The 25470-nt window shown below is 38.7% G+C and overlaps 1 protein-coding gene and 1 long non-coding RNA gene across 2 annotated transcripts in view; one reads left to right on the top strand and one right to left on the bottom strand.

Moving 5' to 3' along the window:
• Nucleotides 1-3062: 3062 nt before the first annotated feature.
• On the top strand, nt 3063-16477 carry LOC111549633. The gene is made up of 3 exons (XR_004229200.1): nt 3063-7746; nt 12858-13507; nt 14342-16477. It is a non-coding gene; the product is annotated as an uncharacterized LOC111549633 (long non-coding RNA).
• MAGI3 (membrane associated guanylate kinase, WW and PDZ domain containing 3) overlaps nt 11511-25470 on the bottom strand; it is a 290328-nt gene continuing 276368 nt past the window's right edge. Inside the window, exons 18-21 of the mRNA XM_026456708.2 lie at nt 24691-24817; nt 23970-24113; nt 16073-16211; nt 11511-14518 (exon numbers count right to left, since the gene is read on the bottom strand). Of these exons, the coding sequence (XP_026312493.1) occupies nt 13398-14518; nt 16073-16211; nt 23970-24113; nt 24691-24817 (1531 nt within the window). The 3' untranslated portion in view covers nt 11511-13397. The remainder of the gene's footprint in view (nt 14519-16072; nt 16212-23969; nt 24114-24690; nt 24818-25470) is intronic.

Here is a 25470-nt window from a genome sequence, read left to right on the forward strand (position 1 = left end):
TTCAGTTTCTAGGTTTTCTTTGTTGTTGAAGGAAGAAAAATAACTTAAACTGTGAGTTTTTGTTGAACTGTGGATAAATGTTTTGTTAGTTTACAATTTTGAGTTAATCCTGATAACTGTATAGTTGTTGGTGAATGATGCATGCACACAATATGCCATGAAATTCAGCATGAAAAATTTAAGTATATGCCTACTCATCCGTTTCCATCATACAACATGGTTCCCATGTTCTATGTGGAAGCCATGGAAGCATGGTTTCCGTATAGATCATCTGAGTTGTGGTTCCTAACACAGTGCTGTGTGTCCTATCACAAGGATCATTGATAGTTTATCTGTTGTGCAACTTAACGTATTAAACCCTCAGTACATTTTCAGGTCCTCAGTGTCTATAGTCGACCGTGCCATGCCTCTGATGATATAGATTCTGTAATGCAGCATCCTGTTATACACATGCATATGCATATGTTAATGAAAGCTCTAATAGTCTACTTATAATTCTTGCTCATTAAGTTACCTACTTTGAAGAATCTCTTTTTTTTTTTTCCTTTTTTGAGACAGAATTTCGCTGTGTTGCCCAGGCTGGAGTGCAGTGCCACCATCTTGGCTCACTGCAACTTCCACCTCCTGGGTTCAAGTGATTCTCCTGCCTCAGCCTCCTGAGTAGCTGGGATTACAGTTGCCCACCACCACACCTGGCTAATTTTGAAGAATCTCTTGAGGCAAATTGAAAGCTTGAACATTTTAATGATAAGGTTTTGTGAACTTTTAAATAAACATAATTTAGAAACTTGGTTATTACATGTAAAGCATGTATTCATTCAAAATCAGAGTATCAGTTGCATATTTTCTAATAAGCAGGAAGATTTGTGAGGTTTAGAGGTGGATTTCTGAAGAGTCCAGGGATTGAGGTCAGACTTTTCTGAGTTCAAATCTTTGGCCCTGCCACTTATTAGCTCTTTGTATATAATTTCCTCACTTGTTAACCCATTTATGGGAATAATAACTAGAAGTGGGGATAATAACTACGTAATAGGGTTGTTAAGATTAAATGAGGTTATCATGTAAGGTACTTGCACAGTGTAAAGTATTTAATACTTAGCAAATCTACAATAAATATATTACTATTTAAAGTCCTTTAAAAAAAATCTCACTGATAATTCCTGTGAAGATAGAAACATAGAAAGCAAGGTTGCTGAACTAGAAGTTGATTACCAAAAATATGCAACCTTTTATACATGAGTTATAATTTTTTAAATGGTAAAACTCCATTATAGTGATCTACCTTTAGAAGGAAGTGTTATGTAGAAGCACTTCAGCATCTCAACAGATGGCTCATAGAAACCATGCTTTTACTATTTCCATAGGGAACAGTAGCAGTAATCTCAAATCCAAAATTGAGCTCACTGCAGATTTCAAATGAAAACTGATGCCTTCATCTTTTTCTTCTACAAAAATGCTGTTCTATTTTTTATGTAAAACTTTTACACAGTGAATTCTTAGTTTAAAAGCAGTGTTTAGAGTATATTAATTCACTTGTGTGGATTGCTTCAGTTGTGGTTTTGATGGTGTATATTGGTTTAAATTATTTTTCAGGTGGGTAAAATTATATGTAAGTATAGTTAATCATATCAGTAACTTAGGAATGATTCTTAACTCATTTTTCTTCCTCATACCTCACATCTAATCAATCACCAAGTCTTTGAATAATTATCTTCTAGATATCTTTCTGATCAGTCCACTTTTCTTCCTCCCCACTGCCATTGCTCTTAAGTCAGCATCCTTTGTTTTTTGAACAAGTTTCTGCTATCTCTGCTCTTATGTATGCTTGACTCATCTTTCCCCCATGCCTAACCCACTCATCTCAAAAGTGTAGTATGTCTTTCCTGAAATGTAAGTCTCATCATTTAGAATCCATTAGTAGCTTACTAGCACTTTGAAGATGAAAATCCAAAATCCTTTTAGCAAGGTGTATAGGCCTACCCTATTGAAAAAGATTTTGAATCTTTATATTTGAAAGATACTTTTGCTGGGTATAAAATTCTAGGTTTAAAGATGCGGTTGTGCTGTTACCTCCTGGGTTGCATTGTTTCTGACAAGAAGTCTACAGTCACTCTAATCTTTGCTCCTCTGTAAGTGTCTTTTTTTTTTTTTTTTTTTTTTTAACTCTGGCTACTTTTAAGATTTTTATCTTTACCATTGAATTTGTGCAATTCAATTATAGTATACATTAGTTTAGTTTTCTTCATGTGTTCTGTGCTTGGGGTTTGTTGAACTTATTGGATCTGTGGGTTTATAATTTTCATATCATTTTATATAGAGTTTTCTATTTTCATATACAATTTGGAAACATTTTTGCTATTCCTTAAAATAAATTTTCTATAGTCTACTCTTACCTACTTCCTTCTGGGACTCAAATTTACATGTATATTAGACTGCTTGAAGTTGTTCCTCAACTCACTGATGCTTTATATGTTTGTCCAGCCTTATGTTTGTTTTAATTTTGGATGATTTCGTTTGCTGTGCCTTCAAGTTTGCTTTTTTTGCACTAATTTGCTATTAATCCCATCCTATGCATTTTTCATCTCTAGAAGTTTGATTTTGGTCTTTTTTATATCTTCCATGTCTCTCTTTAACATGAGTATTCTTTTCTCTACCTCATGTAACATAATACATTTATAATAGGAATAGTATATAAGGATATTAAAACAGTTATTGTGTCATTTCCCCCCCACCCCCATTTTGGGTCATTTTCCTGTTGTTTTGCATGCCTGGTAATTTTTTATTGGCTATGAATTTTATACTGTTGGTGTTTGTGTGTATGTATGTATTCTTCTTGGTAGTCTTTTAAATATTCTTGGCCGGGCGCGGTGGCTCACGCCTGTAATCCCAGCACTTTGGGAGGCCGAGGCGGGTTGATCACAAGGTCAGGAGATCGAGACCACGGTGAAACCCCATCTCTACTAAAAATACAAAAAATTAGCCGGGCGCGGTTGCGGGTGCCTGTAGTCCCAGCTACTCGGGAGGCTGAGGCAGGAGAATGGCATAAACCCGGGAGGCAGAGTTTGCAGTGAGCCGAGATCGCGCCGCTGCCCTCCAGCCAGGGGGACAGAGCGAGACTCCGTCTCAAAAATAAAAACAAATAAATAAATAAATAAATAAATATTCTTGAGACTTTGTTTTGGAACACTGTAAAGTTGTTGGAAACAGTCTGATTATTTCAAGGCTTGCTTTTAAGCTTTGTTAGGTGGGCAAGAGCAGCCTTTAGTTTTTCTCCATTCACTGAAGCAATATCCTTCTGAGTACTTTACCTGATGCTCTGTTCATTATGAGGTTTTTTCTTTGGCTGTAGTAGCATGAACTATTCCCAGATTTGTGTGAACTTCTGGAATTTTTCTGCCTGCTTCTTGAAGGTTCTTAACCTGTTCTTGGGTATTCCCTCATATGCTTGTGCTGATCAATATTCAGCCAAAGACTTGAAAGGAGCCCTCTGCATGTCTCTGGAACCCTCCCTTCTCTGTGTAGCTGCATTCTGTCTGGTACTCCTACCTATAAATTCTAGACCCCAGGGCCTTCCCCAAATTCTCAATTCGGTCTCCTCAACTCAGCAAGACTGCTTGGTTCTTTTTGGGTTCTCCCTTTTTGCACCACAGCCTAGAAACTGCCTCCTTGTAAAACTGCTTGAATGCAATAATCTTGGAGCAATTATGGGACTCACTTTGTTTAATTCTACTATCCTGTGCTGCCTGGTGTCTAATATCTAAAATCCACTTTTTCGTATTTTTAAAATTGTTTTTCAGTTGTTTGAAATTTGAAGAGTAAGACAACTCTTCATTACCTTAGTAAGTGAGTTTCTCCAGTTGCTCAGGCCGAAAGCTCCATATCTAATCTACTACCATGTCATGCCAGTTCTGCACTTCCACAGCTACTAGGTTAAGCCTCCTTCACTCTCACCTGGACTACTGTGTGACCCACCGATCTGTTTCCATTCTTGTCTCCTACAGTTGGGTTTTCATAGCCACATGAATGAGCATCAAAATTTGGAAACTAACATTGTTCCTACTTAAACCTTTCCTGGCTTTCTCTTTGGTGGCCTCCAAGGCCCTTCATTATCATGCTTGCCTTGCTTTCTAGCTTCACCTCCTTTACAGCCTCACTCCTTTACCTCACCACCACACTGACCTCCCTCTGCTCGTCTATTATTCCAATTATTCTATTATTCTGCTCTTCTATTATTCTTTCTCATATCAGGCTTGTGCAAGCTTGTTTCATCTGCCTGGAATGTATTTTCTTAGGTTCATCTCTGGCTGGCTGCTGCTTATCTCTCAGCTGTCAGCTATCAGTTCCTAGAGGGCCTTCTCTCATGACCCTAATTAAAGTAGTTACCCATTTTATCCATTATCAGTTATATCGCCTTGTTAATTTCCTTCATGGCACTTACCACAATTTTATCGTGTTTATTTTTTGACTGTCTGTCTCCTTTCCCACTAGAGTGTAAGTCCCTTGAAGGCAGAGACTTTTTCTTGTCCCCAGAACATATAATAGGTGTTCAATAAAAATGTGTTGAATGAAGAATAGACCTCAAGTAATTTACCATTCATGTAGTTTTTTTTCTGTTAGGATAGAGGATTGTACATTTGATTCTTGAACAATGCAGGGGTTAGGGGCATCATCCTCCTGTCCTGTCGAAAATTCATGTATAACTTTGATACCCCCAAAACTTAATAGCCTACAGTTGACTGGGAGTCTTGCCAGTAACACAATCAATCAACACATTTTGTATGTTATTTGTATTATATACTGTATTCTAAAAGTGAGCTAGAAAGAAGGTAAATGTTATAAAGAAAATCCTAAGAAAGAGAAAACGTATTTCCTCTTCACTAAGTAGAAGTGGATCATCATGAAAGTCTTCCTCTTTGTCATCTTCACATTGAGTAGACTGAGGAGGAAGAGGAGGGGTTGGTCTTGCTGACTCGGGGTGGCAGAGGTGGAAGGGGAAGCACAAGAGGCAGTCACACTTGGTCTAACTCTACAGAAATACATTTTAATTTGACTTTTTGCTTTTTTCATTTCTCTAAAAATGTTTCCATATAGTACCAATCCTTCTACTGTTTGCTTTAGTTTCAGTGTCCATATCATAGAAGAGTCCATGTTGTAAAAGAAGTCAAAAGCAGCCTTGAATAATTGGAACCCTTCTGCCAGATTGTCTTACATCAGCTTGTTCTTTGGCATTGCTTCTAAGTTTTCTTCCTTATCATCTTGCACTGCTTTGGAATCACTCATCTCCATCAACAAGTCATCTGTTAATTCCTGTGGTGTGGTGTTTATTAGCTCTTGAATTTCTTTTGAAACCCTTCACACCCCACCTTTTTGCCACATCCACAATCTCTTTCATGATTTCCTTGACTGACTCTTTTGTAAATCCTATGAAGTTATGACAATATCTGCACAGTTTTCTCCAGCCGGAATTTAGTGTTTTGGGCTTGTTGACTTTCACGGCTTTTTCTGTAACAATGATGGCATCTTCAGTGACATGGCATAATCATTCCTTCCAGACTTGCATAATGTTCTCTCTTGGGCTTCTCTTTCACAGCATTGACAGTCCTTTCCAGAGTACTGTGTGTAATAGATCTAAAACGTCCTTATGACCCCCTCATTCCTGAATTAAAGATGTGTTTGGGAGCACAGAGACCACTCCATTGCTGTGGTGTTGAATTTATGGGGTTTTAGGTGGTCAGGGGCATTCTCCAGTATCAAAAGAACTTTAAAAGGTAGTGTCTTACTAGCAAGGTACTTCCTGACTTTAGGGACAAAGCATTGACAGAACCAATCCAGAAAAAGGGTTCTCATTGTCTAGGACTTCTTGGTATACAACCAAAAGACTGGCAGCTGATGTTTTTTATTTTTATTTTTTCTTCAAGGCTCGGGGGTTAGCAGCTTTACAGATATGTGTAGTCCTGATCGCAAACACAACAGCATTTGCACAGTGTTAGCTTATCCTTTCCTGCCTAAATCATGGTGCTTGCTTCTCTTTCTAATAAATTTCCTTTGTGGCATTGTTTCCCAGAATAGGCACTTTCTACTGCATTAAAAACCTGTTAAGGCAGATTTCTTTTCTTCTCATTTAACTTCTGAATGGCATCTGTGAACTTGTCTGCTGCTTCTTAGCAAATCTACTTTCCTTTTGCTTTAAATTGTCATATGACTTTGCTTTTTCTTGAATCACATTGGAATCTATAGATCTGCCTTAGAGCACTCCTGTACTCACACGAAGCTGCATTTTAAATGCAGGTTAAAAAGCTGTTTCACAAAAAGTGCAAGGTTTTCATGCCTGGTGGCATAACTGCAGCAAAAGCTTCATGAGTTTTCTTTTCTTTTTGCTTTCCTTTCTCTTTCCTTCTTTCTTTTTTTCTTTTTTCTTTTTTTACAATGGTCCTTATGCTGGACTCATTTATCTTGAAATGGTAGGCAACCACAGACCCCAGTCTACGCTATGTAAGCAATTCAACTTTTTCTTCTAATGTCATGACTGTTCTGTGCTTCTTGGGAGCACTTCTGTCACTGGTGGTACTTCATATGGGTCTTGCAGTTTTTATGTCCTCAAGGTTTACAGTGTCGCACTAACCACGGAAGATATGCAAGAACCGCAAGGGATCACTTTTTACTGTGGTCCACGGTTTATGAAGAGATGAACTGCCCACACAAAGATGGTTAGCATCACGTGTTTTAAACAGACTCTTTCGACACTTGAATTCACCACAATAGCAACAGGAGGTAATTACAAAATAATTATAGTAGCTCAGCATGTACTACAGTTAATTTTATGCAGTTATGATTTAATACTGTATTTTTGTTTACATTTCTCTCAACTGTGGATGGTGCCAGTTTGTGTACAGTTTGTGTTTGTATGTTTCTATAAATTTTAACTTCTTATAATAGATTTGTGTGTATTTTATAGTAAATGATAAAATAGGCTAGTATCTACATACTATTTTAATTTTTCTGTATTTCTAGGCTACATGGTTTTTTTCAAATTGTCACAAATCTCAAAAAAATTTTCCAATATACTTACAGAAAAAAAACCTGTATATAAGTGGACCCACACCGTTCAAACCTGTGTTGTCCAAGAATTGACTGTAATTTCATGGTTCTCCCACCTTCAATGCTTCATTTATCCCTGTATAGTAATTTCTAGGAACTTGGGCTTTTATTTTGATTTCAAAAAAGGAATGCGATTTTGGTGTTAATTACTTGTTACTGAGAAATTAAACCAAGATGTAAAAACAATTAGATTAGGCCATTCATACATTTAGTTGGAATAGTAATAACCATAGAAGGGTAAGAAAAATACCTGTTGACTTAATTTTATAATCTGTAGTTGGGAAAAATTCTCTCTCTGAAAGTTGCTATGGGTGCATAATATGCAGCAGGGGGTCCCCAGCCACCCACACTCCCCACTGGCCAAACAGCAGGAGGTAAGCTGCAGGGGAGAGTGAAGCTTCGTCTGTATTGACAGCTGCTCACACTGCTTGCATTACCACCTGAGCTCCATCTCTGTCAGATCAGCAGCAGCATTGGATTCTTAGAGGAGCACGAACCCTATTGTGGACTGTGCACGTGAGGATCTAGGCTGCGTGTTCCTTATGAGAATCTAATGCCTGATGATCTGTCACTGTCTCCCGTCACTTCCAGATGGGACGTCTAGTTGCAAGAAAACAAGCTTGGGGCTCCCACTGATTCTACATTATGGTGAGTTGTATAATTATTTCATTATATATTACAATGAAATGATAATAGAAATAAAGTCCACAGTAAATGTAATGCACTTGAATCATCCTGAAACCATCGCCTCCCTGCACCCCCCACCCCGCCCCCAGGTCTGTGGAAAATTGCTTCCCATGAAATCACTCTCTGGTGCCAAAAAGGTTGGGGCTGCTGGTCTATAGACTTCTAAATATGTACGGTATGACCCGTGTATAATGTAAACACTTTGAGAAGTTGAATAACCAAATACTTGCCTCACTGGACTCACTGGGCCTCACTGACTTTCAGACAGGTAGAAAAATTCTAAATACCAGGATGTCTCACAAAGTATGCGTTTGTTTTTATTTTAGGTTCATTTTATTTAGAAGCAAGTGGATCTACGCAGTATAAAAATAACCTTTCAAATTAATGAAATTTATGTTTGAAAACCTTTAGATCTACACAGTTATAATAGGCTAGATGAGCCTCTCTCCCAAATCCAGTGTGTCACTTGGGAATATCAAGTTAATTCATTAAACCTAATCTATTCATGTACTGGCTAGTTTAGTAATCTGTTGCTCCCTGCAGTTATGGGGACCCATGTTGAATAGTGAAGTTTGAGTTTCACAAATGTGCAATAATTCTGTACCTTTCCTGCAGCATATCCTGAGCCTATAAGGTATAATAGGGTATTACTCTAGTTAATAAATGGTTGTCTTTTATTTTTCTATTTTTTTTTTTTAATTTCTTTGAGATGGAGTCTCGCTCTGTCGCCCAGGCTGGAGTGCAGTGGCGCAATCTTGGCTCACTGCAACCTCCACCTCCCAGGTTCAAGCGATTCTCCTGCCTCAGCCTCCTGAATAACTGTGACTACAGGTGTGTGCAACCACGCTTGGCTAATTTTTTGTATTTTTAGTAGAGACAGGGTTTCACTGTGTTAGCCAGGTTGGTCTCAATCTCCTGACCTTGTGATCCACCCACCTTGGCCTCCCAAAGTGTTGGGATTACAGGCGTGAGCCACCATGCCCAGCCAGTTATCTTTTATTAATGGCAAAATGTGTCTCTTGATTTGTGTATTTTTGCTAATAGTTAAGCTTGACTTGAATGCAATATTGCAAAATACCCACAGGATTATTTGTCAAAATATAGGTTTAGGCTAAATTAAAGCTCTTGGCTATGTTTTCCTATTTTAATGTATAAATGAGAAAGATTCAGGGTTTTCTATTAAATAGAATTGTTTTTTTTAGACAGAGTCTTGCTCTGTCACCAGGCTGGAGTGCAGCACCACAATCTCAGCTCACTGCAACCTCCGCTTCCTGGGTTCAAGCAATTCCCCTGCCTCAGCCTCCCAAGTAGCTGGGATTACAGGCATGCGCCACCACACCTGGATAATTTTTTGTATTTTAGTAGAAATGGGGTTTCACCATGTTGGCCAAGATGGTCTTGATCTCTTGACCTCCTGATCCACCCACCTCAGCCTCCCAAAGCGCTGGGATTACAGGTGTGAGTCGCCGCGCCTGTCCAGAATTCTCTTTATAAGCCTTCATACTCCCTTCTTATACTACTAAAAAAAAAAGAAAGAAAAAAGTTCTTTTTTGGCTGGGCGCAGTGGCTCACACCTGTAATCCCTGCACTTTGGTAAGCTGAGGTGGGCGGATCACATGAGGTCAGGGGTTTGAGACCAGCCTGGCCAACATGGTGAAAACCCATCTCTACCAAGAAGTACAAAAATTAGCCAGGTGTGGTAGTGTGCGCCTGTAGTCCTAGCTACTGGGGAGGCTGAGGTGGGAGAATTGCTTGAACCCAGAAGGCAGAGGTTGCAGTGAGCCGAGATCGCACCACTACACTCCAGCCTGGGTGGCAGAGTGAGACCTCATCTCAAGGGAAAAAAAAATTTGTGTGTGTCATCCAGCCTGGACTCAAACTCCTGGGCTCAAGTGATCCTCCCAGCTCAGCCTCCTGAGTAGTTTGGACTACAGGTGTATACTACCATGCCTGGCTTTATAATTCTTAGGGCTACTTGCCTAGCAATGTTGTAATTCAGCTAGCTAAAAGCAAAGATTATAGATTCCATGTAATAATGACATGCTTTAAACAAGTCATCATATTCCCGATAAACTCTAATAGAACCAGAAAAGAGCCACCTGACTAAATAAATGTTATTGTTTCAAAAGCACAAATAGTTTTTAGGCCTTGGAGCATGCCATGATGATGTACAAAGTTGCTCTGATGTATTTCTCTTACCAGACTGAAATGTCACATTTTGTAACAAGTTTATTTATATCAATGTTCCTTAGCTCCACTGTGGACTAAGTGTCAAATACAGCTTCCTGGAAGTCGTTAGTGGGACTGTTATACAGTTTAATCTGAATACTCCTTGCCTTATGAAATCCTTACTCTTTGAATGGTGGACATATTAAACATAAAATTCTTTGTCTACCTGTTTAAAAGCATTTGGTTTTACTTCTACATGATTACATTTACTTCTCTTTTAAATCTTGCTATTAAAAAGGGAAATAACAAGGTATTCTTATGTTGAATAAAAAGCCAAGTGCCTTTCTGGGTCTAAGACTTCTGAAATAAGAGTTGACCCTGTTCAAAAGCTACCTGGTCCAAGACTGATGTAACTAGACGACAGTATCATAGGATCTTAGCCTTCTCATCTCACTAGTGAGACAATGTAATAGTATCTCAAAGCTTTTCTCCCTGTTGTGACCAGTAAGAAAATATGTTCACTAAAACAACAAAACGATTTTACTGCCAGTTGCCGCAGCCTCTGCTATGGCACATCTTCACTGTGGTGTCTGGGAACTAGAAGTTTGGGTTTACTTTTGTTGTTGTTGTTGTTGTTGTTGTTTGAGATGGAGTCCCGTCTGTCAGCCAGGCTGGAGTGCGGTGGTGTGATCTCGGCTCACTGCAACCTCCACCTCCTGGGTTCAAACGATTCTCCTGCCTCAGACTCCTGAGTAGCTGGGATTACAGGCACCCGCCACCACATCCGGCTAATTTTTGTATTTTTAGTAGAGACAGGGTTTTGCCATGTTGGCTAGGCTGCTCTCGAACTCCTGACCTCAAATGATCCGCCTGCATTGGCCTCCCAAAATGTTGGGATTACAGGCATGAGCCACTGTGCCCGGCCGTGGGTTTACTTTTTATGAGTTCTTGCAGTGGTAGGTGGGAATTTATATTTCACCTTAAGAGTATAAAATTAACCATGGTCTTGAAGTAGGTTTTAGGCACTTTTCATACCGAGTTAAATCAAAACACTTCATTCTAAAAGTAAGAATAAAACTAAATAAATGACCTTTAAAGATAATGTGGATCATTAGTCTGCTGAAATGGAATTTTGTGACCTTGTGGTAACTGGACTTATGTTACTATAGCCATTATAAATGTCTAGTAGCTGAATTTCCAGTAAGAAACTTTCTTCTCTCCCGAACAGTGTAAGAAAGGATTTTCAGTAGTAAATTATTTATCCAAAGCTATTTTCTTTACAATGAAAGATGAAAAATGGGTATAATGATATTCAACTCTAAACAATTTCAAACTCTATGTATAAATAAAAGAAGTGTAGCTATGCAGGTAAATCATTATTATAAGAATCTTCCTGATTTTAGGACTTTGAATGTTTGTTACTTGGAGGGACAAAATCTATCTGCGGACTCAGACTATGATGGGACCTCGCTCCACCAGTAGAAAGCAACATTGAACCAATGTGACAGTAACAGAAATGCAGGCCAGGAACTGTTTTTTTTTTTTTTTTTTTTTTTTTTTTTTTATATCTATATAAAAAATAACGAGCAATTTACAGATCTTTCTCTAATCAGAACCTCAAGTGTATATATAAAGGTACTGTACAATATATAAACATTTACAACCAGTACATCCACATTTTGCTCAGCATTCCAAGGCCACATTGCTAAGTCAGTATATAATCAGGACAGAGGTTACTTAGGAAGAACCACATAGGACAACATATGACATCAAAGTTATGTCACAGTTAACAAAAATAGGATTTGTTATCACTAATTGTGGACTACAGGGAAAATAAATAATTTCTGTGGTACTAAGTTCTTAGCATTTATCAAGCCTCCTAATTTTGCTCTATTTGAATAGTTACAATAGGTGGGTAAATATAGTTCTGGATGAAAAGGGGATTTCAAAAATCTCACTCTGGGAAGCATGTCTTATCTACAGGGGCTAATACAGTTGTTGGGTTAAAGAGTTTCACAGTCAGACTCCCAGAGGGAAGGACCTGGACATAATGTGCTTCACAACAAGATGAACCCAGGTGACATAACAAGTGTGTTCACACACTCCATGGAATAGTTCTATTCTCAGAAAGTGCCTTTATTTATATAGATGCTACTGAATGCTGCTTCAGGGAACTGAAAAACCTGGATCTATTTTATGGAAGTTAACAGTCTCCAACTTCTAAGAAACATCTTTAACTAGACTTTTAAAAAGAATTCTGAAAATGTGTACAAGCTAAGCAGATGTTTAATCTCCCCTTCTTGTTTTTAAATAAGAAAGTTAATGTAGCTAAAAGTTAAATAAGATCCAGTAAGTACTGTCTACACATTTGTCCTCACTTGCTGGGCAGCATACCCTACACAGGTTGTTTCTAAACATCCAAGCTTGTGCACCTGCTACCAGAAGAGTTGGTACCTGGACTGTGAAACTGGTTTCATGATTAAGTCCCTCACATAATCTATATAATAATTTTACTTTTCAAATATGTGTTATGTATTAAAGACTAATGACTTTAGTAGTAGGTACAGCCAAAATATCCAGAAATAGTTGGCGGTTTTTCTTCAAAGAGCAATAAACACTATTTCCACATGCTTCTTTATGGTTTCATAATTAAATAAGTGAAATAAAAAGCGTGACCTGAGATGCTCTAAGTATACATTGAGGTTGGATAACACAGCAAGAGATGAACTCTATTGCTTCAAGTACTTTCTCATTTTGAACATTCAATTGTAAGTAGTATCTTTTAACAGTTATTTGAAACAACTTATCCAGCCAAATTGAAATAAAAAGCCATAAGAAAGCATCAATATTGGACTACATTTTTTTCCTTAAAGTAGTGATGTTTGGGGGTTTTATTTTTAAAGTGGGACATCGTCAGTAGCTGTTAGAAGACAACTGCCATCTTTAACGATGAGTTAACGGTCTCGTCTTCTGCAAGGACTCCCATATTTCTCTCTGTAAACATGCAACATGCTATTGAGAACATCAACTTCCAAGCCAAACCTAACTTTTTCATTACCGTGGAAACAGCTGAACAAGAAGGATAAAAACAGACATGATACAGCAGATAACTTGGCACAAATACAAAGTGAGTTGTGACCACATTGTTAATATCAACATATGTCATTTGTTCAGACACTCATGAGGATGAGCTGGGCAGCCTGAGCAGGGCGGGTCAGATGAGCGTGTGGATGCAGCTCCTTCCTGAGTGCGAGGGAGGGCAGCCGGCCAGGGGGACAGTTGGTTCTTAGCAATCCTAAAGGCCCTTCATGCAGCCTAGGTAACTTGATGCTCACATTAACATGTACTTATCTGCTTCAGAATATCTGAAAAAAAAAAAAGGCTTTTTCTGGAAAAATGCTGCTGTAAGAAGATTACAACTTGTTTTTGTTTTATACTAAAGGTTACTGCCGTTTCTCAGCCATACCAATAATGCCTGTGACTTTATTTCCACTTGGCACCTTCCAGGGCCCTGGAGTTATCGGTGTTTTCTTAACTGGAGAACTACTTTCAGGTTTGAACCTTCCAGTCTCTTTGTTTTTGTCAGCTGCCTCTAGTTCTTTCCCTTTGTGATCTTCTGTTTTGTTTGAAACTACCTTCTCTTCAGGTTCTTGCTTCAGCCTCTTTTCTGATAGCTGGATATTTTCTCCTATTTTATCATTACTAGAACTTGTTTCTCCTGTGGTTACTTTCTTTCCTTTTTCATTTTCAGATACTTCTTTACTTGTAGTCTTATTAGTCTTTTTGGATGCAAGAGATTTCTCATCCATTCTTTTGCTTTTTTTCTCTGGAGACCTTGTTCTGCTTTTTTCCACCTGATTCTGCTTTGCATCTTTCCTGATGACGTCTGATTTTTCCTTCCCATCTGGCATCTGCTCAGCATTACTGCCTATATGGCCTGCTGTTCTTCGACTCTTACCCTCTAACAATTTGGCGTCAGCATTTGATGGAGCTTTGCTTCCTTCAATTTTTTGCTGCTTTTTTGGACTGGCAGACCGACCTCTGCTTTTTCTGCACTGATCTTGTCCAGAACCTGCCTTGGTGCTGACCTGGCAACTTCTATTTTCCCCTTTGCTGGGGCTGAGGGATCGATCTCTGGGTCTTCTTTTGGGGTCATTTTTTAGAGGACTAGGAATCTTATCCAAATGTTCCTCTGAATGTTGACTGGCTGGCTTTTTGGGACTAACCGATCTACCTCTTCGTGTAACACCATTTTCTACTTTTAATAGATTTTTCTTGTTACTGTGCCCATGACTGCTGGGTAGATCCCTCTTACTCACATTTTTCTGGTGAAGAGACTGATGCTTTATCTCAGGTTGATTTTCATTTAAAGTGCTTTTCTTTTCAGGCACAATGTCCTTTAATTCTTCTGCCTTTTCACATATCTGAACTCTCATTAAAGATTCTTCAATTACTGGCACGTGAGACTCTTCAAATATGGAAGCAGAATGTGAAGATGGGGGTAATGGTGACTGTTCATCATAAATCACATTTGACGACGAAGGATTATTAATATCCCAATCACCTAAAAAAGTGATTGAATGGAACATTATTAAGTTTTAGAATTACAAATAGGAACAGTACGTTTTGAACTTTGACAGCCATTTGAATTGTACTAACTGCTTAAAAAGCCTGTATTTTATACAGTTTGTGTATGTTTACAACATATCTCTCTACAAATATAGGCAGATGTGTATAAACATCTGTTCATACATGAAGGATAGGTTGTTTATATACATAAAATAATATTCATTTTTTTTCCAATTACATATAATTAGTGAGATAATATATGTTCTGTAAATTCTCTATTAGTAAAGTCCAATTAGAACTTACAAGTTATAAAGTTGAACCAAATTACCTGGCCCAAGAAGCTCACTAATTATTATGAATTGATATAGTTTAGGATATGGCAAAATCACTAATTAATAAAGGAAACCAAACTGTGGTAACCAGAATGAGGCTCATGGGCATTTGTAAATAATTCTCTTGCATTAAGCTGTCAAATTTAATGTCAAAAGGAGACTGAAAAGTGCAGAAGATAGAAATAGATGTATTTAATAGCATCATTTTTAATTTAAAAGAAAACAAAAGAAGAAAGTGATTTACAAGACATGCAAATTTACCAAGTCTTTTTAAGGAAAGACCAAGAAAAGCCCTGAAAGCCTTAATGTTGCTCGGGTTTCACGTAGGAGCACAGACCGGAAGGAGCCAAACCTGAAGAGGGAAGAGAAAAAGCCTAGGACTATGTGAAAAAAAAAATCAGTGCAGTTAGCAAAGATGTCACTGGGAACGTATGATTTACAAGCAGATGGTGGAAGATAATACAGTCAGAGAATCATAAGCTGGAAGGCTACTGTAGGAGGTTATGTCTACACTTATCCCTCAAAAGTGGTAGGGTGGGGTAGGGCAGGGAGTGGGGAGCTAGATGAGGCAAGTACTGTGTGGGTGTCGTACTGCCTTTATTTCTAGAATAGTGCACTCAAAAAACAGTGACTTTCAAATACCATGATATTTTAAAACATGCAATGGAAACCCAGGAAGTTTAACATTAATACAAGACAGACATGGTCTCAGGTCCAACTCCGTGTCTCCAGGTAGGGTGATAGCAACTTGTTTTTGCCGAGTCACCAGAAAAGCCTAAAGTTTTCATGCTACGTATTCATTATAATATAAACTTATCTTGCTTTACAGAAATAAAAATAATGGTTGGTAATGTGTAATTAGCTAAGTAAGGGAAAAAGCTGGGGTATTTTGCAGAGATTTAAAATGTTTTTTATGATATTTAAATTGTGTGCCTCTAATACACTTTTTTTATAGGCACATTTCTCTACAAAAACAACTATGTTTTTTCTGATTCAATTTAAAATACATTCCATTCCAACGAAAGTCCTGCCTAAGTCACTTGTTTTCTAATACTATTTATGGTAACTCTGCTATGTAACTAGCTTTTCATGGTTCTAGCATTCATCTCTGAATTAACTAGTAAAATGTCTATCCTCTGCAAATATATATTCATTTTTCTTCTGCCCCTCCTCCATAATATACAACTTTTCAGCTACTAGTGGGCTACTTGACTTACCATGGTCAGGTATCAAGCCAGTTCCTGGCCTCAAAAGAAGAAGAACTTTATTTCCGCCAGCCTGAATGAGCTCAATTGCTCGAGTATGTGTGATTCCTTGTGTAGGTTCCCCATTGATTTCAACAATCTGGTCACCAACCTAGACAGAGAACATTCACAGGAACAACATGAAACTATGCATCCTTTGTAAATTCTGCTTTTGTCAGCTCTTGAGCCATTCAACCTTGCTAAGTGATTCTTTCGTCTGTAAAATACCTAACGTGTACCCAGTGCTGCCCTGTGAGAGTTGATGAGAGGACAGATGATAACAAACAACAGGAAGCGGCAGTGTCCAGGTTTACTCACAAAAAAATCCTACACCGGAAAATTTTATATGGCTAGTAACTAAGATCTGGACATCTTGAAGTCAAGAATCAAATTCTAGAATCAGATTTGGAATTTTCTAAATTTATAAAAATCAAATTTAGAATGTTAATCAAATTCTAGAATTTGGTTCTTGATTTGAAGATGCCCAGATCTTTAATAGCCATATAAAACTTCCCTATGTAGGGTTTTCTTTTTTTCTTTTTGTTGTTTTTTGAGATGGAGTCTCATTCTGTCGCCCAGGCTGGAGTGCAGTGGTACGATCTCGGCTCACTGCAAGCTCTGCCTCTCATGTTCACGTCATTCTCCTGCCTCAGCCTCAGGAGTAGCTGGGACTATGCAGGCGCCTGCCACCACGCCCGGCTAATTTTTTGTATTTTTAATAGAGACAGGGTTTCACCATGTTAGCCAGGATGGTCTCGACCTCCTGACCTCCTGATCCACCTGCCTTGGCCTCCCAAAGTGCTGGGATTACAGGCGTGAGCCACCACACCCAGCCCTGTGTAGGATTTTCATAAGTAAACTTGGGCACCTCTTGTGTAGGATTTTTATATGTGAATAAACCTGGACATTGTCTCTTCCTGTTGCTGCCATCTGTCCTCTTATCAACTCTCGCACAAGAGAGCACTGAGTACACGTTAGGCATTTTAAAAACAACAATCCAAATGATACTACAGAGTTATGTCTGAATGTGAAGGGTACTTTCAAAGTTGAGCTGAATCCGAAATGTATCTCCTAAAACCTGGGCAGAGGGCTCCTTATCTTTGAAGCCTTTCTGGCCTCCAGGGAGAACTGCTCATTCCTTTGAGCTGCTGCTATGTCCTGTACATATGTGAGGCATTTGAATAAATGACATCTTTATAGATTAAAACTCTTAAAAATTTAAGCTTAGAGAATAGATTAATATGAACAGTTATTTAAAACCAGTAACTTAGTGATGTTAAACTTAGTGATGTTAGTGTAAAATCATTTCTCAGGGCCAGAGGCGGTGGCTCACACCTGTAATCCCAGCACTTTGGGAGGCCGAGGCGGGAGGATCACCTGAGGTTGGGAGTTTGAGACCAGCCTCACCAACATGGAGAAACCCTGTCTCTACTAAAAATACAAAATTGGCCAGGCGTGGTGGCGGGCGTCTGTATTCCCAGCTACTTGGGAAGCTGAGGCAAGAGAATCACTTGAACCCGGGAGGTGGAGGTTGTGGTGAGCCGAGATCATGCCATTGCACTCCAGTCTGGGCAATGAGCAAAACTCTGTCTCAAAAAAATAAAAATTAAAAAAAAAAATCATTTCTCAGGAAAATAAACATAAAACTAGGGATCAGAATAAGATCTACCTTAGTACCATTGTGATTTACTAGAAATGTCTGAGTTACTTTAAAAGAAAAAGGGAAAATATGTAAAAGTCAAGTATAACTTTGGAACAGACCTAATTAAAGATAATGATGGTACTGATTTTAAATCTATTTCAAGCAAACACATGTTGATGAATGCCAGATTGGATAAAGAAAATGTGGTACATATACACCCTAGAATACTATGCAGCCAAAAAAAGAGCAAAATCATGTCCCCTTGCAGCAACAAGGATGGAGCTGGAGGCCATTATCCTAAGCAAACTAATGCAGAAACAGAAAACCAAACACGCCATGTTCTCACTTGTAAGTGGGAGCTAAACACTGAGTACACATGGACACAAAGAGGAGAATAACAGACACGGGAATACAAGATGGGGGAGGGAAGGAGAGGGTCAAGGGCTAAACTGCTTATTGGGTACTATGCCCACTACCTGGGAGATGGGAACTCATTCATATTCTAAGCCTCAGAATCATGCAATATACCTGTGTAAAAACCTGTACATGTAACCCCCTGAATTTATTTAAAAAGTTGAAAACTATTTCAAGGTGACATGTAAATGAAGGATACTGGCTTCAAAACAGAAAAATTAAACAATGGCATATTGCTGAAATTCCTAAAAGCAAATACTCAAATGTTTGTAAGAGCTTACTAAAACAATCCAGAAGTTCCTTTGAGTTGAAGCTAGCTAGCTGCAAGGTGACTAAATAAAAAAAATGAGCCAATCCAGAAGTAACAAAACAGAAGGATTCAATATTTAACAAAGGTCAGTGGGTCAACTTTTCCTACAGATACAGCACGGCACAGGCGGTCAGGAGGCTGTAGTGCCCATCTTGCGCTCCACCTCTTTCTAGTGTTGTGCTCTCATTTTTCTCATCTTGTTAAATGAGGATAATATTAGTACCTACTTCGTGGGGTTCTGGGAGGACTTAAGATAAAACATGATTATATACCAAGTACAAATACTAGCTTTCAAGCTATTTTCAAGTGTATCATTATGAAGATTTAACTGTAGACTGTACTCCATTCTATACAATGCAAAAAAAAAAAAAAAAATTCAAGTCAACTAAAAAATAGACTAAGGGTCTTATTGCATACTTATTTTAAATAAGGGAGGCTTACTCTTGAAGAAATGGCGGATATCAGAAACAAGATTGATGGATTTAATATGTAAGATGAAAACACCTTAATAAAACCAAAGTAAGACAATAGGATGGAGAGTAATTTGAAACCCCTTACTATCCAGAATATATAAGTGAAACAAAAGCCAGTACTTAGATTTCCCTTGATAAGTGATGGAAAAAGAATCATTTTCATGAGGCAATGTAGGTAATAAATTAGCACTAGATATATAATCCTGCTGATAACTAAAGAAAATTAAAGTAGATAGTATTTGGACACTGCTTTGGGTATATCTTGTAAAACGTGTTTGAGGTTATAATTTATTTCAGTCACATTCTTTAGCTTAAGCTCTCCAAACCTCTAACACTCTTTATTCTTTTACTGCAATAAACTGCAAAAAAAAAAAAAAAAAAAAAAACTTGTAATTGAACAGACTTGCCACCAGGTGTCATTTCTGTTTAACTTTAAAATTGAATGAGGGGAAGGAGGGGGAGCCATTGCTTTAAGAATTATGGTAGGCCCTCAGAGCGGGAGAAATTCTGTAGAGACTTACATACACAAAACTGCAGATGCAAAAGACTCTCCTCAGAGGGAAATTCAGAGAAGTAAATTCACCCAGTAAACATCCTTTTAACATTTTGAGTCACTTTAAAAATGTGATAAAAAATAATTTGGAGAAAACATCTTTTGATAAATAGAACATTTAAGTTCGGTTTTGTATTATTGAAAAATAATTATGGGGACAGAGGAGAGAGAGGAAAGAAAAGAGAAAAAAAAAAATAGAACCAAAAGAAAAGAAGTAGGAAGAATAGAGAAAAAGAATGTTCCCTTTTTTAAACAAATCACTATCTTTTTAGGCAGTCTTGTCATTTTAAAAACAACATCCACTACAAATGTATTAAAATGACAAAATATTTCTACCACATGGCTTATATTATCTCACAAGCTGTTAAGAAACTATCTGCCTCTCAATGAAATCCAATCCAAACTGGACTCAAGCCAAGACCTGACATAGCAGAAAGGACATGGACTGAGCTTCGAGGATGACGGACCAGGATCACACCTGGGTCACACTGTGGCCTTCACAGGCTGAGTGATCTCTGCAAGTGACTAGGTCTCCTTGAGCCTCAGTTTTAAATCTGTAAGTGGGGATAATGTCACCTATCTCAGAGTTTCTGAGAGACTATAAAACTAACGTAAGTAAAAACACACGTGTAGGAAAACATATATTGCCTCAAAGACAGCAAACTTAATATTTTCTAAATCTGATTCTGTTCTATGTTAAATATTTAAGTTTGACACTATTTGCTAATATGAACCTTTTCCATTCAGCTATTTCTCAGTTCCTTATCCCAGAACACTTTTTTCTCCCTCCTCTCTAAATTTTAACCAGACCGAAAGGAAAAACCTCTCAATGATTCTCAGTACCCTTCCATCTATGTTACAAGTTAACATTTTCTTGTTTTCTTAATGACAGTAAGATTGTTGCTAATTATTTCATATATCCCCACTCCTGTTCACCCAGTAATACGTGCTGGGAACTGATCTTAAAACAAAACAAAACAAACAAACAAAAAAACACATTCTCTCAGTATCTAGAATGATCCATCCATTTTACTCTTTCAACAAATACCTATGGAGCACCTGGTGTGAATATTCAAGGCACTGCATCAGGTGCTGGAAATACAGAGTAAGAGGTATAGGACACAAAGCACAGTGGTCACCCTAATAAAGGGAGAAGAGGAGAGGCAAGCGGGGGAGGCAGAGGGGGCACTCAGGTGGCTCCGCGGTGCGAGTGTCAGCTGGAGATAAACTCTTACCATTTGGACAGCGGCCACCAGGGAAAGTCGCCATCAATAACATGTTATTGAGCACTAGTTATATGCAAAGCCCTCATAAGCTTTATCAAGTCAAGATTTTGATAATTTAATAGCCCAAAAAGTGACTTCTCTGAAACGCTGACATTTTCTTACAGGTTAGAGCACACTAGGGTTTAACAGTTAATTGCTTATTTGCGTTTGTTTTTCAGAGTTTATTCTTTAAATAAAAGCTGATTTCATCATTAGATTCTAAAGTTTCTGCTCATTCATAAAGCATGTCATGTTGTCGTTTTTTAACTGAGGATGTTTTGCTGTATTGCCCAGACTGGTATTGAACTCCTGGGCTCAAGTGACCCTCCCACCTCAGCCTCCCAAGTAGCTGGGATTACAAGCACGTGCCACCACTCCTGGCTAAGAATGACATGTTTAGAACTAGACTTTGTCCGCTTTAAGGCCTGTTTGCCTTTTGTTTACTGACATTAGTGGATCTGAGGGTTATATTTGGAACCAACATTTAAAACAATGTTATCCTAATTTATCACGTAATTGGGATTTTTGTGACAATATATACAACGGAAGTGTTAAAAACACAGATGTGAAGTAACTGAAGAGGTTGTGTGAGAGAGAGAGAGAGACAGAGAGAGAGAAGAGAGAGAGAGAGAAGATAGGAGGGGAGGGGAGGGGAAAGGACCAAGAAAACCAGGAATAAATATGCCATGCTCTGTAAACAGTGTCTCAGGATGCTCTTATTAAGACTTTAAGAAGTTTACTTGGACCATGTATTTTACATATAGTTCTGCATTTTGCAGATGAGGAAACTCAGGTTAGGAGAAGATTCTTGTCCCGTCTGATTTCCAAACCCATGTTCTTGTCACCATATGAAATTGTCTCTACGAGACAGTAGATCCAGGAGTTCTTGAGTTCTTGACAAGCTGTACTAACAGCATTTGGCCATCAGTCCCTCCTCGTCATAAACACTCTGCAGCTTTGGCTCTGTGGCTCTGCAAGCTCTGCCTCTCCATTTCCTTTATCTTATCTAACTACATGCCTTGCTCAGAGCTCTGCCCTTGGCTCACTACTCTCTAAATATTCTTCTTTAGTGATCTTATCTACCACAAAGGTTTCAATCATCACTTCTCAGTAATGTCACAATCTGGGCTTCCACCACTAGTAGTAATTGGCTGCTAAACATTTACACCTGCTCTACTAGCTGTTCCCTTCACCTCAGCATGACTCAAACTGACTACACCATCAGTCTTTGCCATATCCTTTCTCCCCTTGGCCTCCCCTCCCTAATGGTTTTCGTAGTACAGATGGGGCAAGGCTTCTGAGTCATCCTTTCCTCTTCCTTTTCCTTCATCCCTCATTTAAAGGATACTTGTTGGTCATCCAGTCTGGTCTTTTCTTCACTGACAGTTGAACTCATAGGCATCTCTTATCTTCCATCCAAAGCGTTACCAAGTTATACTCCCACCACTACCACTGTATATGCATAAATTACAGCTACCTGGATTCCCTTCATCCACCCTGCACACCACTAACAGGTTTTTATCAGCAGATTGCTCTGAGGGGAAATTCCTGGCTAGAAAGCCTCCCGTGGCTTCCCACTGTCTAGGACCTTTATGCCTGTGACCCATATGCTTTTATATTCTCATCTCCTCTGTTCCTCTATGTATTTTCTAAATAAAATCTAAGTAAACTCAACCATTTGAAGTTCCCTGTACATGACTTATACTTCCTTAGTTTTACCCCATTGCTCATTTATTCAGCCTGGAATGTTTTCTGTCCTCAATTTCTCCCTATTGAAATCCTGTGCACCTGTCAGTGCCACCTATTCTGTGAAATCTTCTCTATTCATCCCTTTGAACTTGTGCATGTGTCTGGTCATTCTGAGGGAGAATAGTATCTTATTTGTTTTGGGTCACTGTCTCTCCCAGCTAATTCAGTAGCGCACACAAGGCTTTGGGTAATGCAAACACTCAGTATGTGTTTATGAAATAGTAATGGGAGTGAAATGAAAAATGCAAAACTGCAAAATCACCCAGAAGCACCTTTTCTAATCATCACTAGAATATACCAGCTAATAATTACCAGGGTCATTTGCCTTTCTCACTGAATTACTTAAAGTTAAACAAAAAAAAGAAGTTCCTTTTCCCTGATGCTTACTGGTGGCAGAGAAAGGAAATCCAAAATTTTTTTGAGTTAGTAGGGGTAGTGTGTCTAGGAATTAAAAATTTTTAGTGTATCACCTAACTGAATACCAGTGAATTAACTATTTTTTTTTTTAATCAAGGACAGCAAATGTCTTTTTTTTTTTTTTCAGATGGAGTTTTGCTCTTGCTGCCCAGGCTGGAGTGCAATGGTGCGATCTTGGCTCACCGCAACCTCCGCCTCCTGGGTTCAAGTGATTCTCCTGCCTCAGCCTCCCGAGTAGCTGGGATTACAGGCATGTGCCATCACACCCGGCTAATTTTTGTATCTTCAGTAGAGACAGGGTTTCTCCACGTTGGTCAGGCTGGTCTCGAACTCCCAACCTCAGGTGATTTGCCTGCCTCGGCCTCCCAAAGTGCTGGGATTACAGGCGTGAGCCACCACGCCTAGCAGCAAATGTCTTCTATATAAGATTCTTCTTTAATTAACAACCAGAGAAGAAGGAAAAACTATCTTATGCAGATCTAGAAACAACTTGGTCTGCAATGCCCTATATGAAGTCACAGTGTTTTAGAGTGAGAACATCTATGATGGAATACTACTGATGTGAATTCTAGTCCTTCAAACAGTAAGAAATGTTGAGAGCCACGCTTTTCAGCCTCTAGTTACCTCTCCAGGTAGCTAAGAGGGGGGTAAAAATCCTGGGCCTATTGTTTCCTGGAAGAAGTTAAAGATTCTATTTGATCCTTGCTTTCTCAAGACTCTTATTAAGATGAGAAGTGTATTTATTAATTCATTTACCCTCAGATGTTGACTATGTGAATAAGAAATGAATTTTCTTATTGACCAAGGTCAAGAAGGCAAAGTAGCGTAACTGTAATACAGTTTAGCACACTGAAGAGAATAAATGAAATCATCAGGGCATTAGAAAAGCAAAATGACAAGCATTTGCCTTTTTGAGGTGTCAGTGATGTCAAATCCTGCTTTTTAGATGTAGGAGGTTCCTGCATTCCCTTTAAATCAATTATTAATATCTTTTGAAGTTTCTAGTCTAGAGTCTGAACCTAAGGTTACAGACAGAAACCAACTCACATGAATTCTGCCATCTTTGATGGCAGGACCATCTTCAGCAAGACGAAGGATGAACAGCCCCATGTTGTACTCCTTCCCCCCTCGGAGGCTGAATCCAAAGCCCCGGGGGCCTCTCTCCAGCTCTACTGGGTAACAACCAAGGCTCTAGAGAGAAAGAAGTATAAGAAAAGCAAGTTCTCACGGACTGTTTATTTACATTTTGAAGAAAGATTACTTCTATAGCTAGGGGAAATGATTTATACTCTCAATGTGCATTTCTATATTGTAAAGAAGGAATGTAGGTTTTGGTTAAAGGGCTCCTTAATTTTTATAAATGCAGCCTAAACTAATCTGAAGGTTACATGTCTTTTCTAGTTGGTCAATGTGCAATGGAACAGAGAACAGAATTTTGCAAAGTGCTTCCTTTAAGTAGCATTTGACTAACTTTCCTGAAAAACAAACAAATAACAAACCAAAAAACCCTAATTTGATTATGTAAAATACTATTTACTTCTAAGTACTTAACCAAGGGTTCAAAGTTCTCTTGCTATAGGGGAAACTTTTCTTTCACACCTGACGCTCTCCCACGGATGCCAACAGAATGCCAAACACATGGTAGGTCTTCGAGAATTATTCGTTTTGCAAACAAATTTATCTGAACTGATTTGCAATAAAAATTCACCAATGCCAGTGGTATGGCAACTCAAAATATCACTCCCCGTCTAGGGGAATGTTTGTTTACCTGATTGTGCCGACTGCCTACAACTGAAATTACTGCGGTGTCAGGCTGTGCAAGGTGCTTGTGGTCTGACCAAGAATGTCTGTAAGAAGTGGAGACATCTTTTCCAATTTCACCTTCTAGGGCACTTCTACAAGAGAGAGAAATCAAGTCACTCTCTGAACTGAGAAAATGAAAAACAGTCTAAAGGCAGATTAACTTCTTTTCTTTTAAAAGCTCAACCTTGCCATTTTTCCCTCTGACAAACCACTGTGAAGACAGACTATATCTAAAATCAGAGGGGTGCTAGGAGAAACCTGGCCATTAATTCCAACATACCTTGAAGTCTGTCAATATCCCCAATTTTTTTAAGGACATCTCAGAGCAGTTTATATCAAAGAAAACTGCAACCAAATAACTACACCTGAGGGCAGTTAAGCTGACCCTGTCACAGTGAAAAATGGCTCTCCTGCAGCACCAATGCCCGTGAAGATGCTGATATTTTCAATGAAAGAGGACAGAAATACACACAAAAACCTGCTCTGCTCAGGTGGCCTGATACGATAGCAATCCATATGGGTCTGCAGCTTCCCTATGAAAACTAGGAGGACCAAGAGCAGCAGAGCCAGATGCTACTGTCATTTCTTTCTAATCCTCGCATGTCAGGCAAGATTGGATAATTATGCTGTGCCTGGGATGGAGGCTGGAAGAGGGACAAAAGTACTGAATGGGTGGGTGGAGGCAATGGGGACAGTATTTGAGGAACAGGCAAGAGATGTCACTTTGACCTCAACAGCTGGCATC

Source organism: Piliocolobus tephrosceles, chromosome 1, assembly GCF_002776525.5.
Source record: "Piliocolobus tephrosceles isolate RC106 chromosome 1, ASM277652v3, whole genome shotgun sequence".
NCBI classification, from domain to species: Eukaryota; Metazoa; Chordata; class Mammalia; order Primates; family Cercopithecidae; genus Piliocolobus; species Piliocolobus tephrosceles.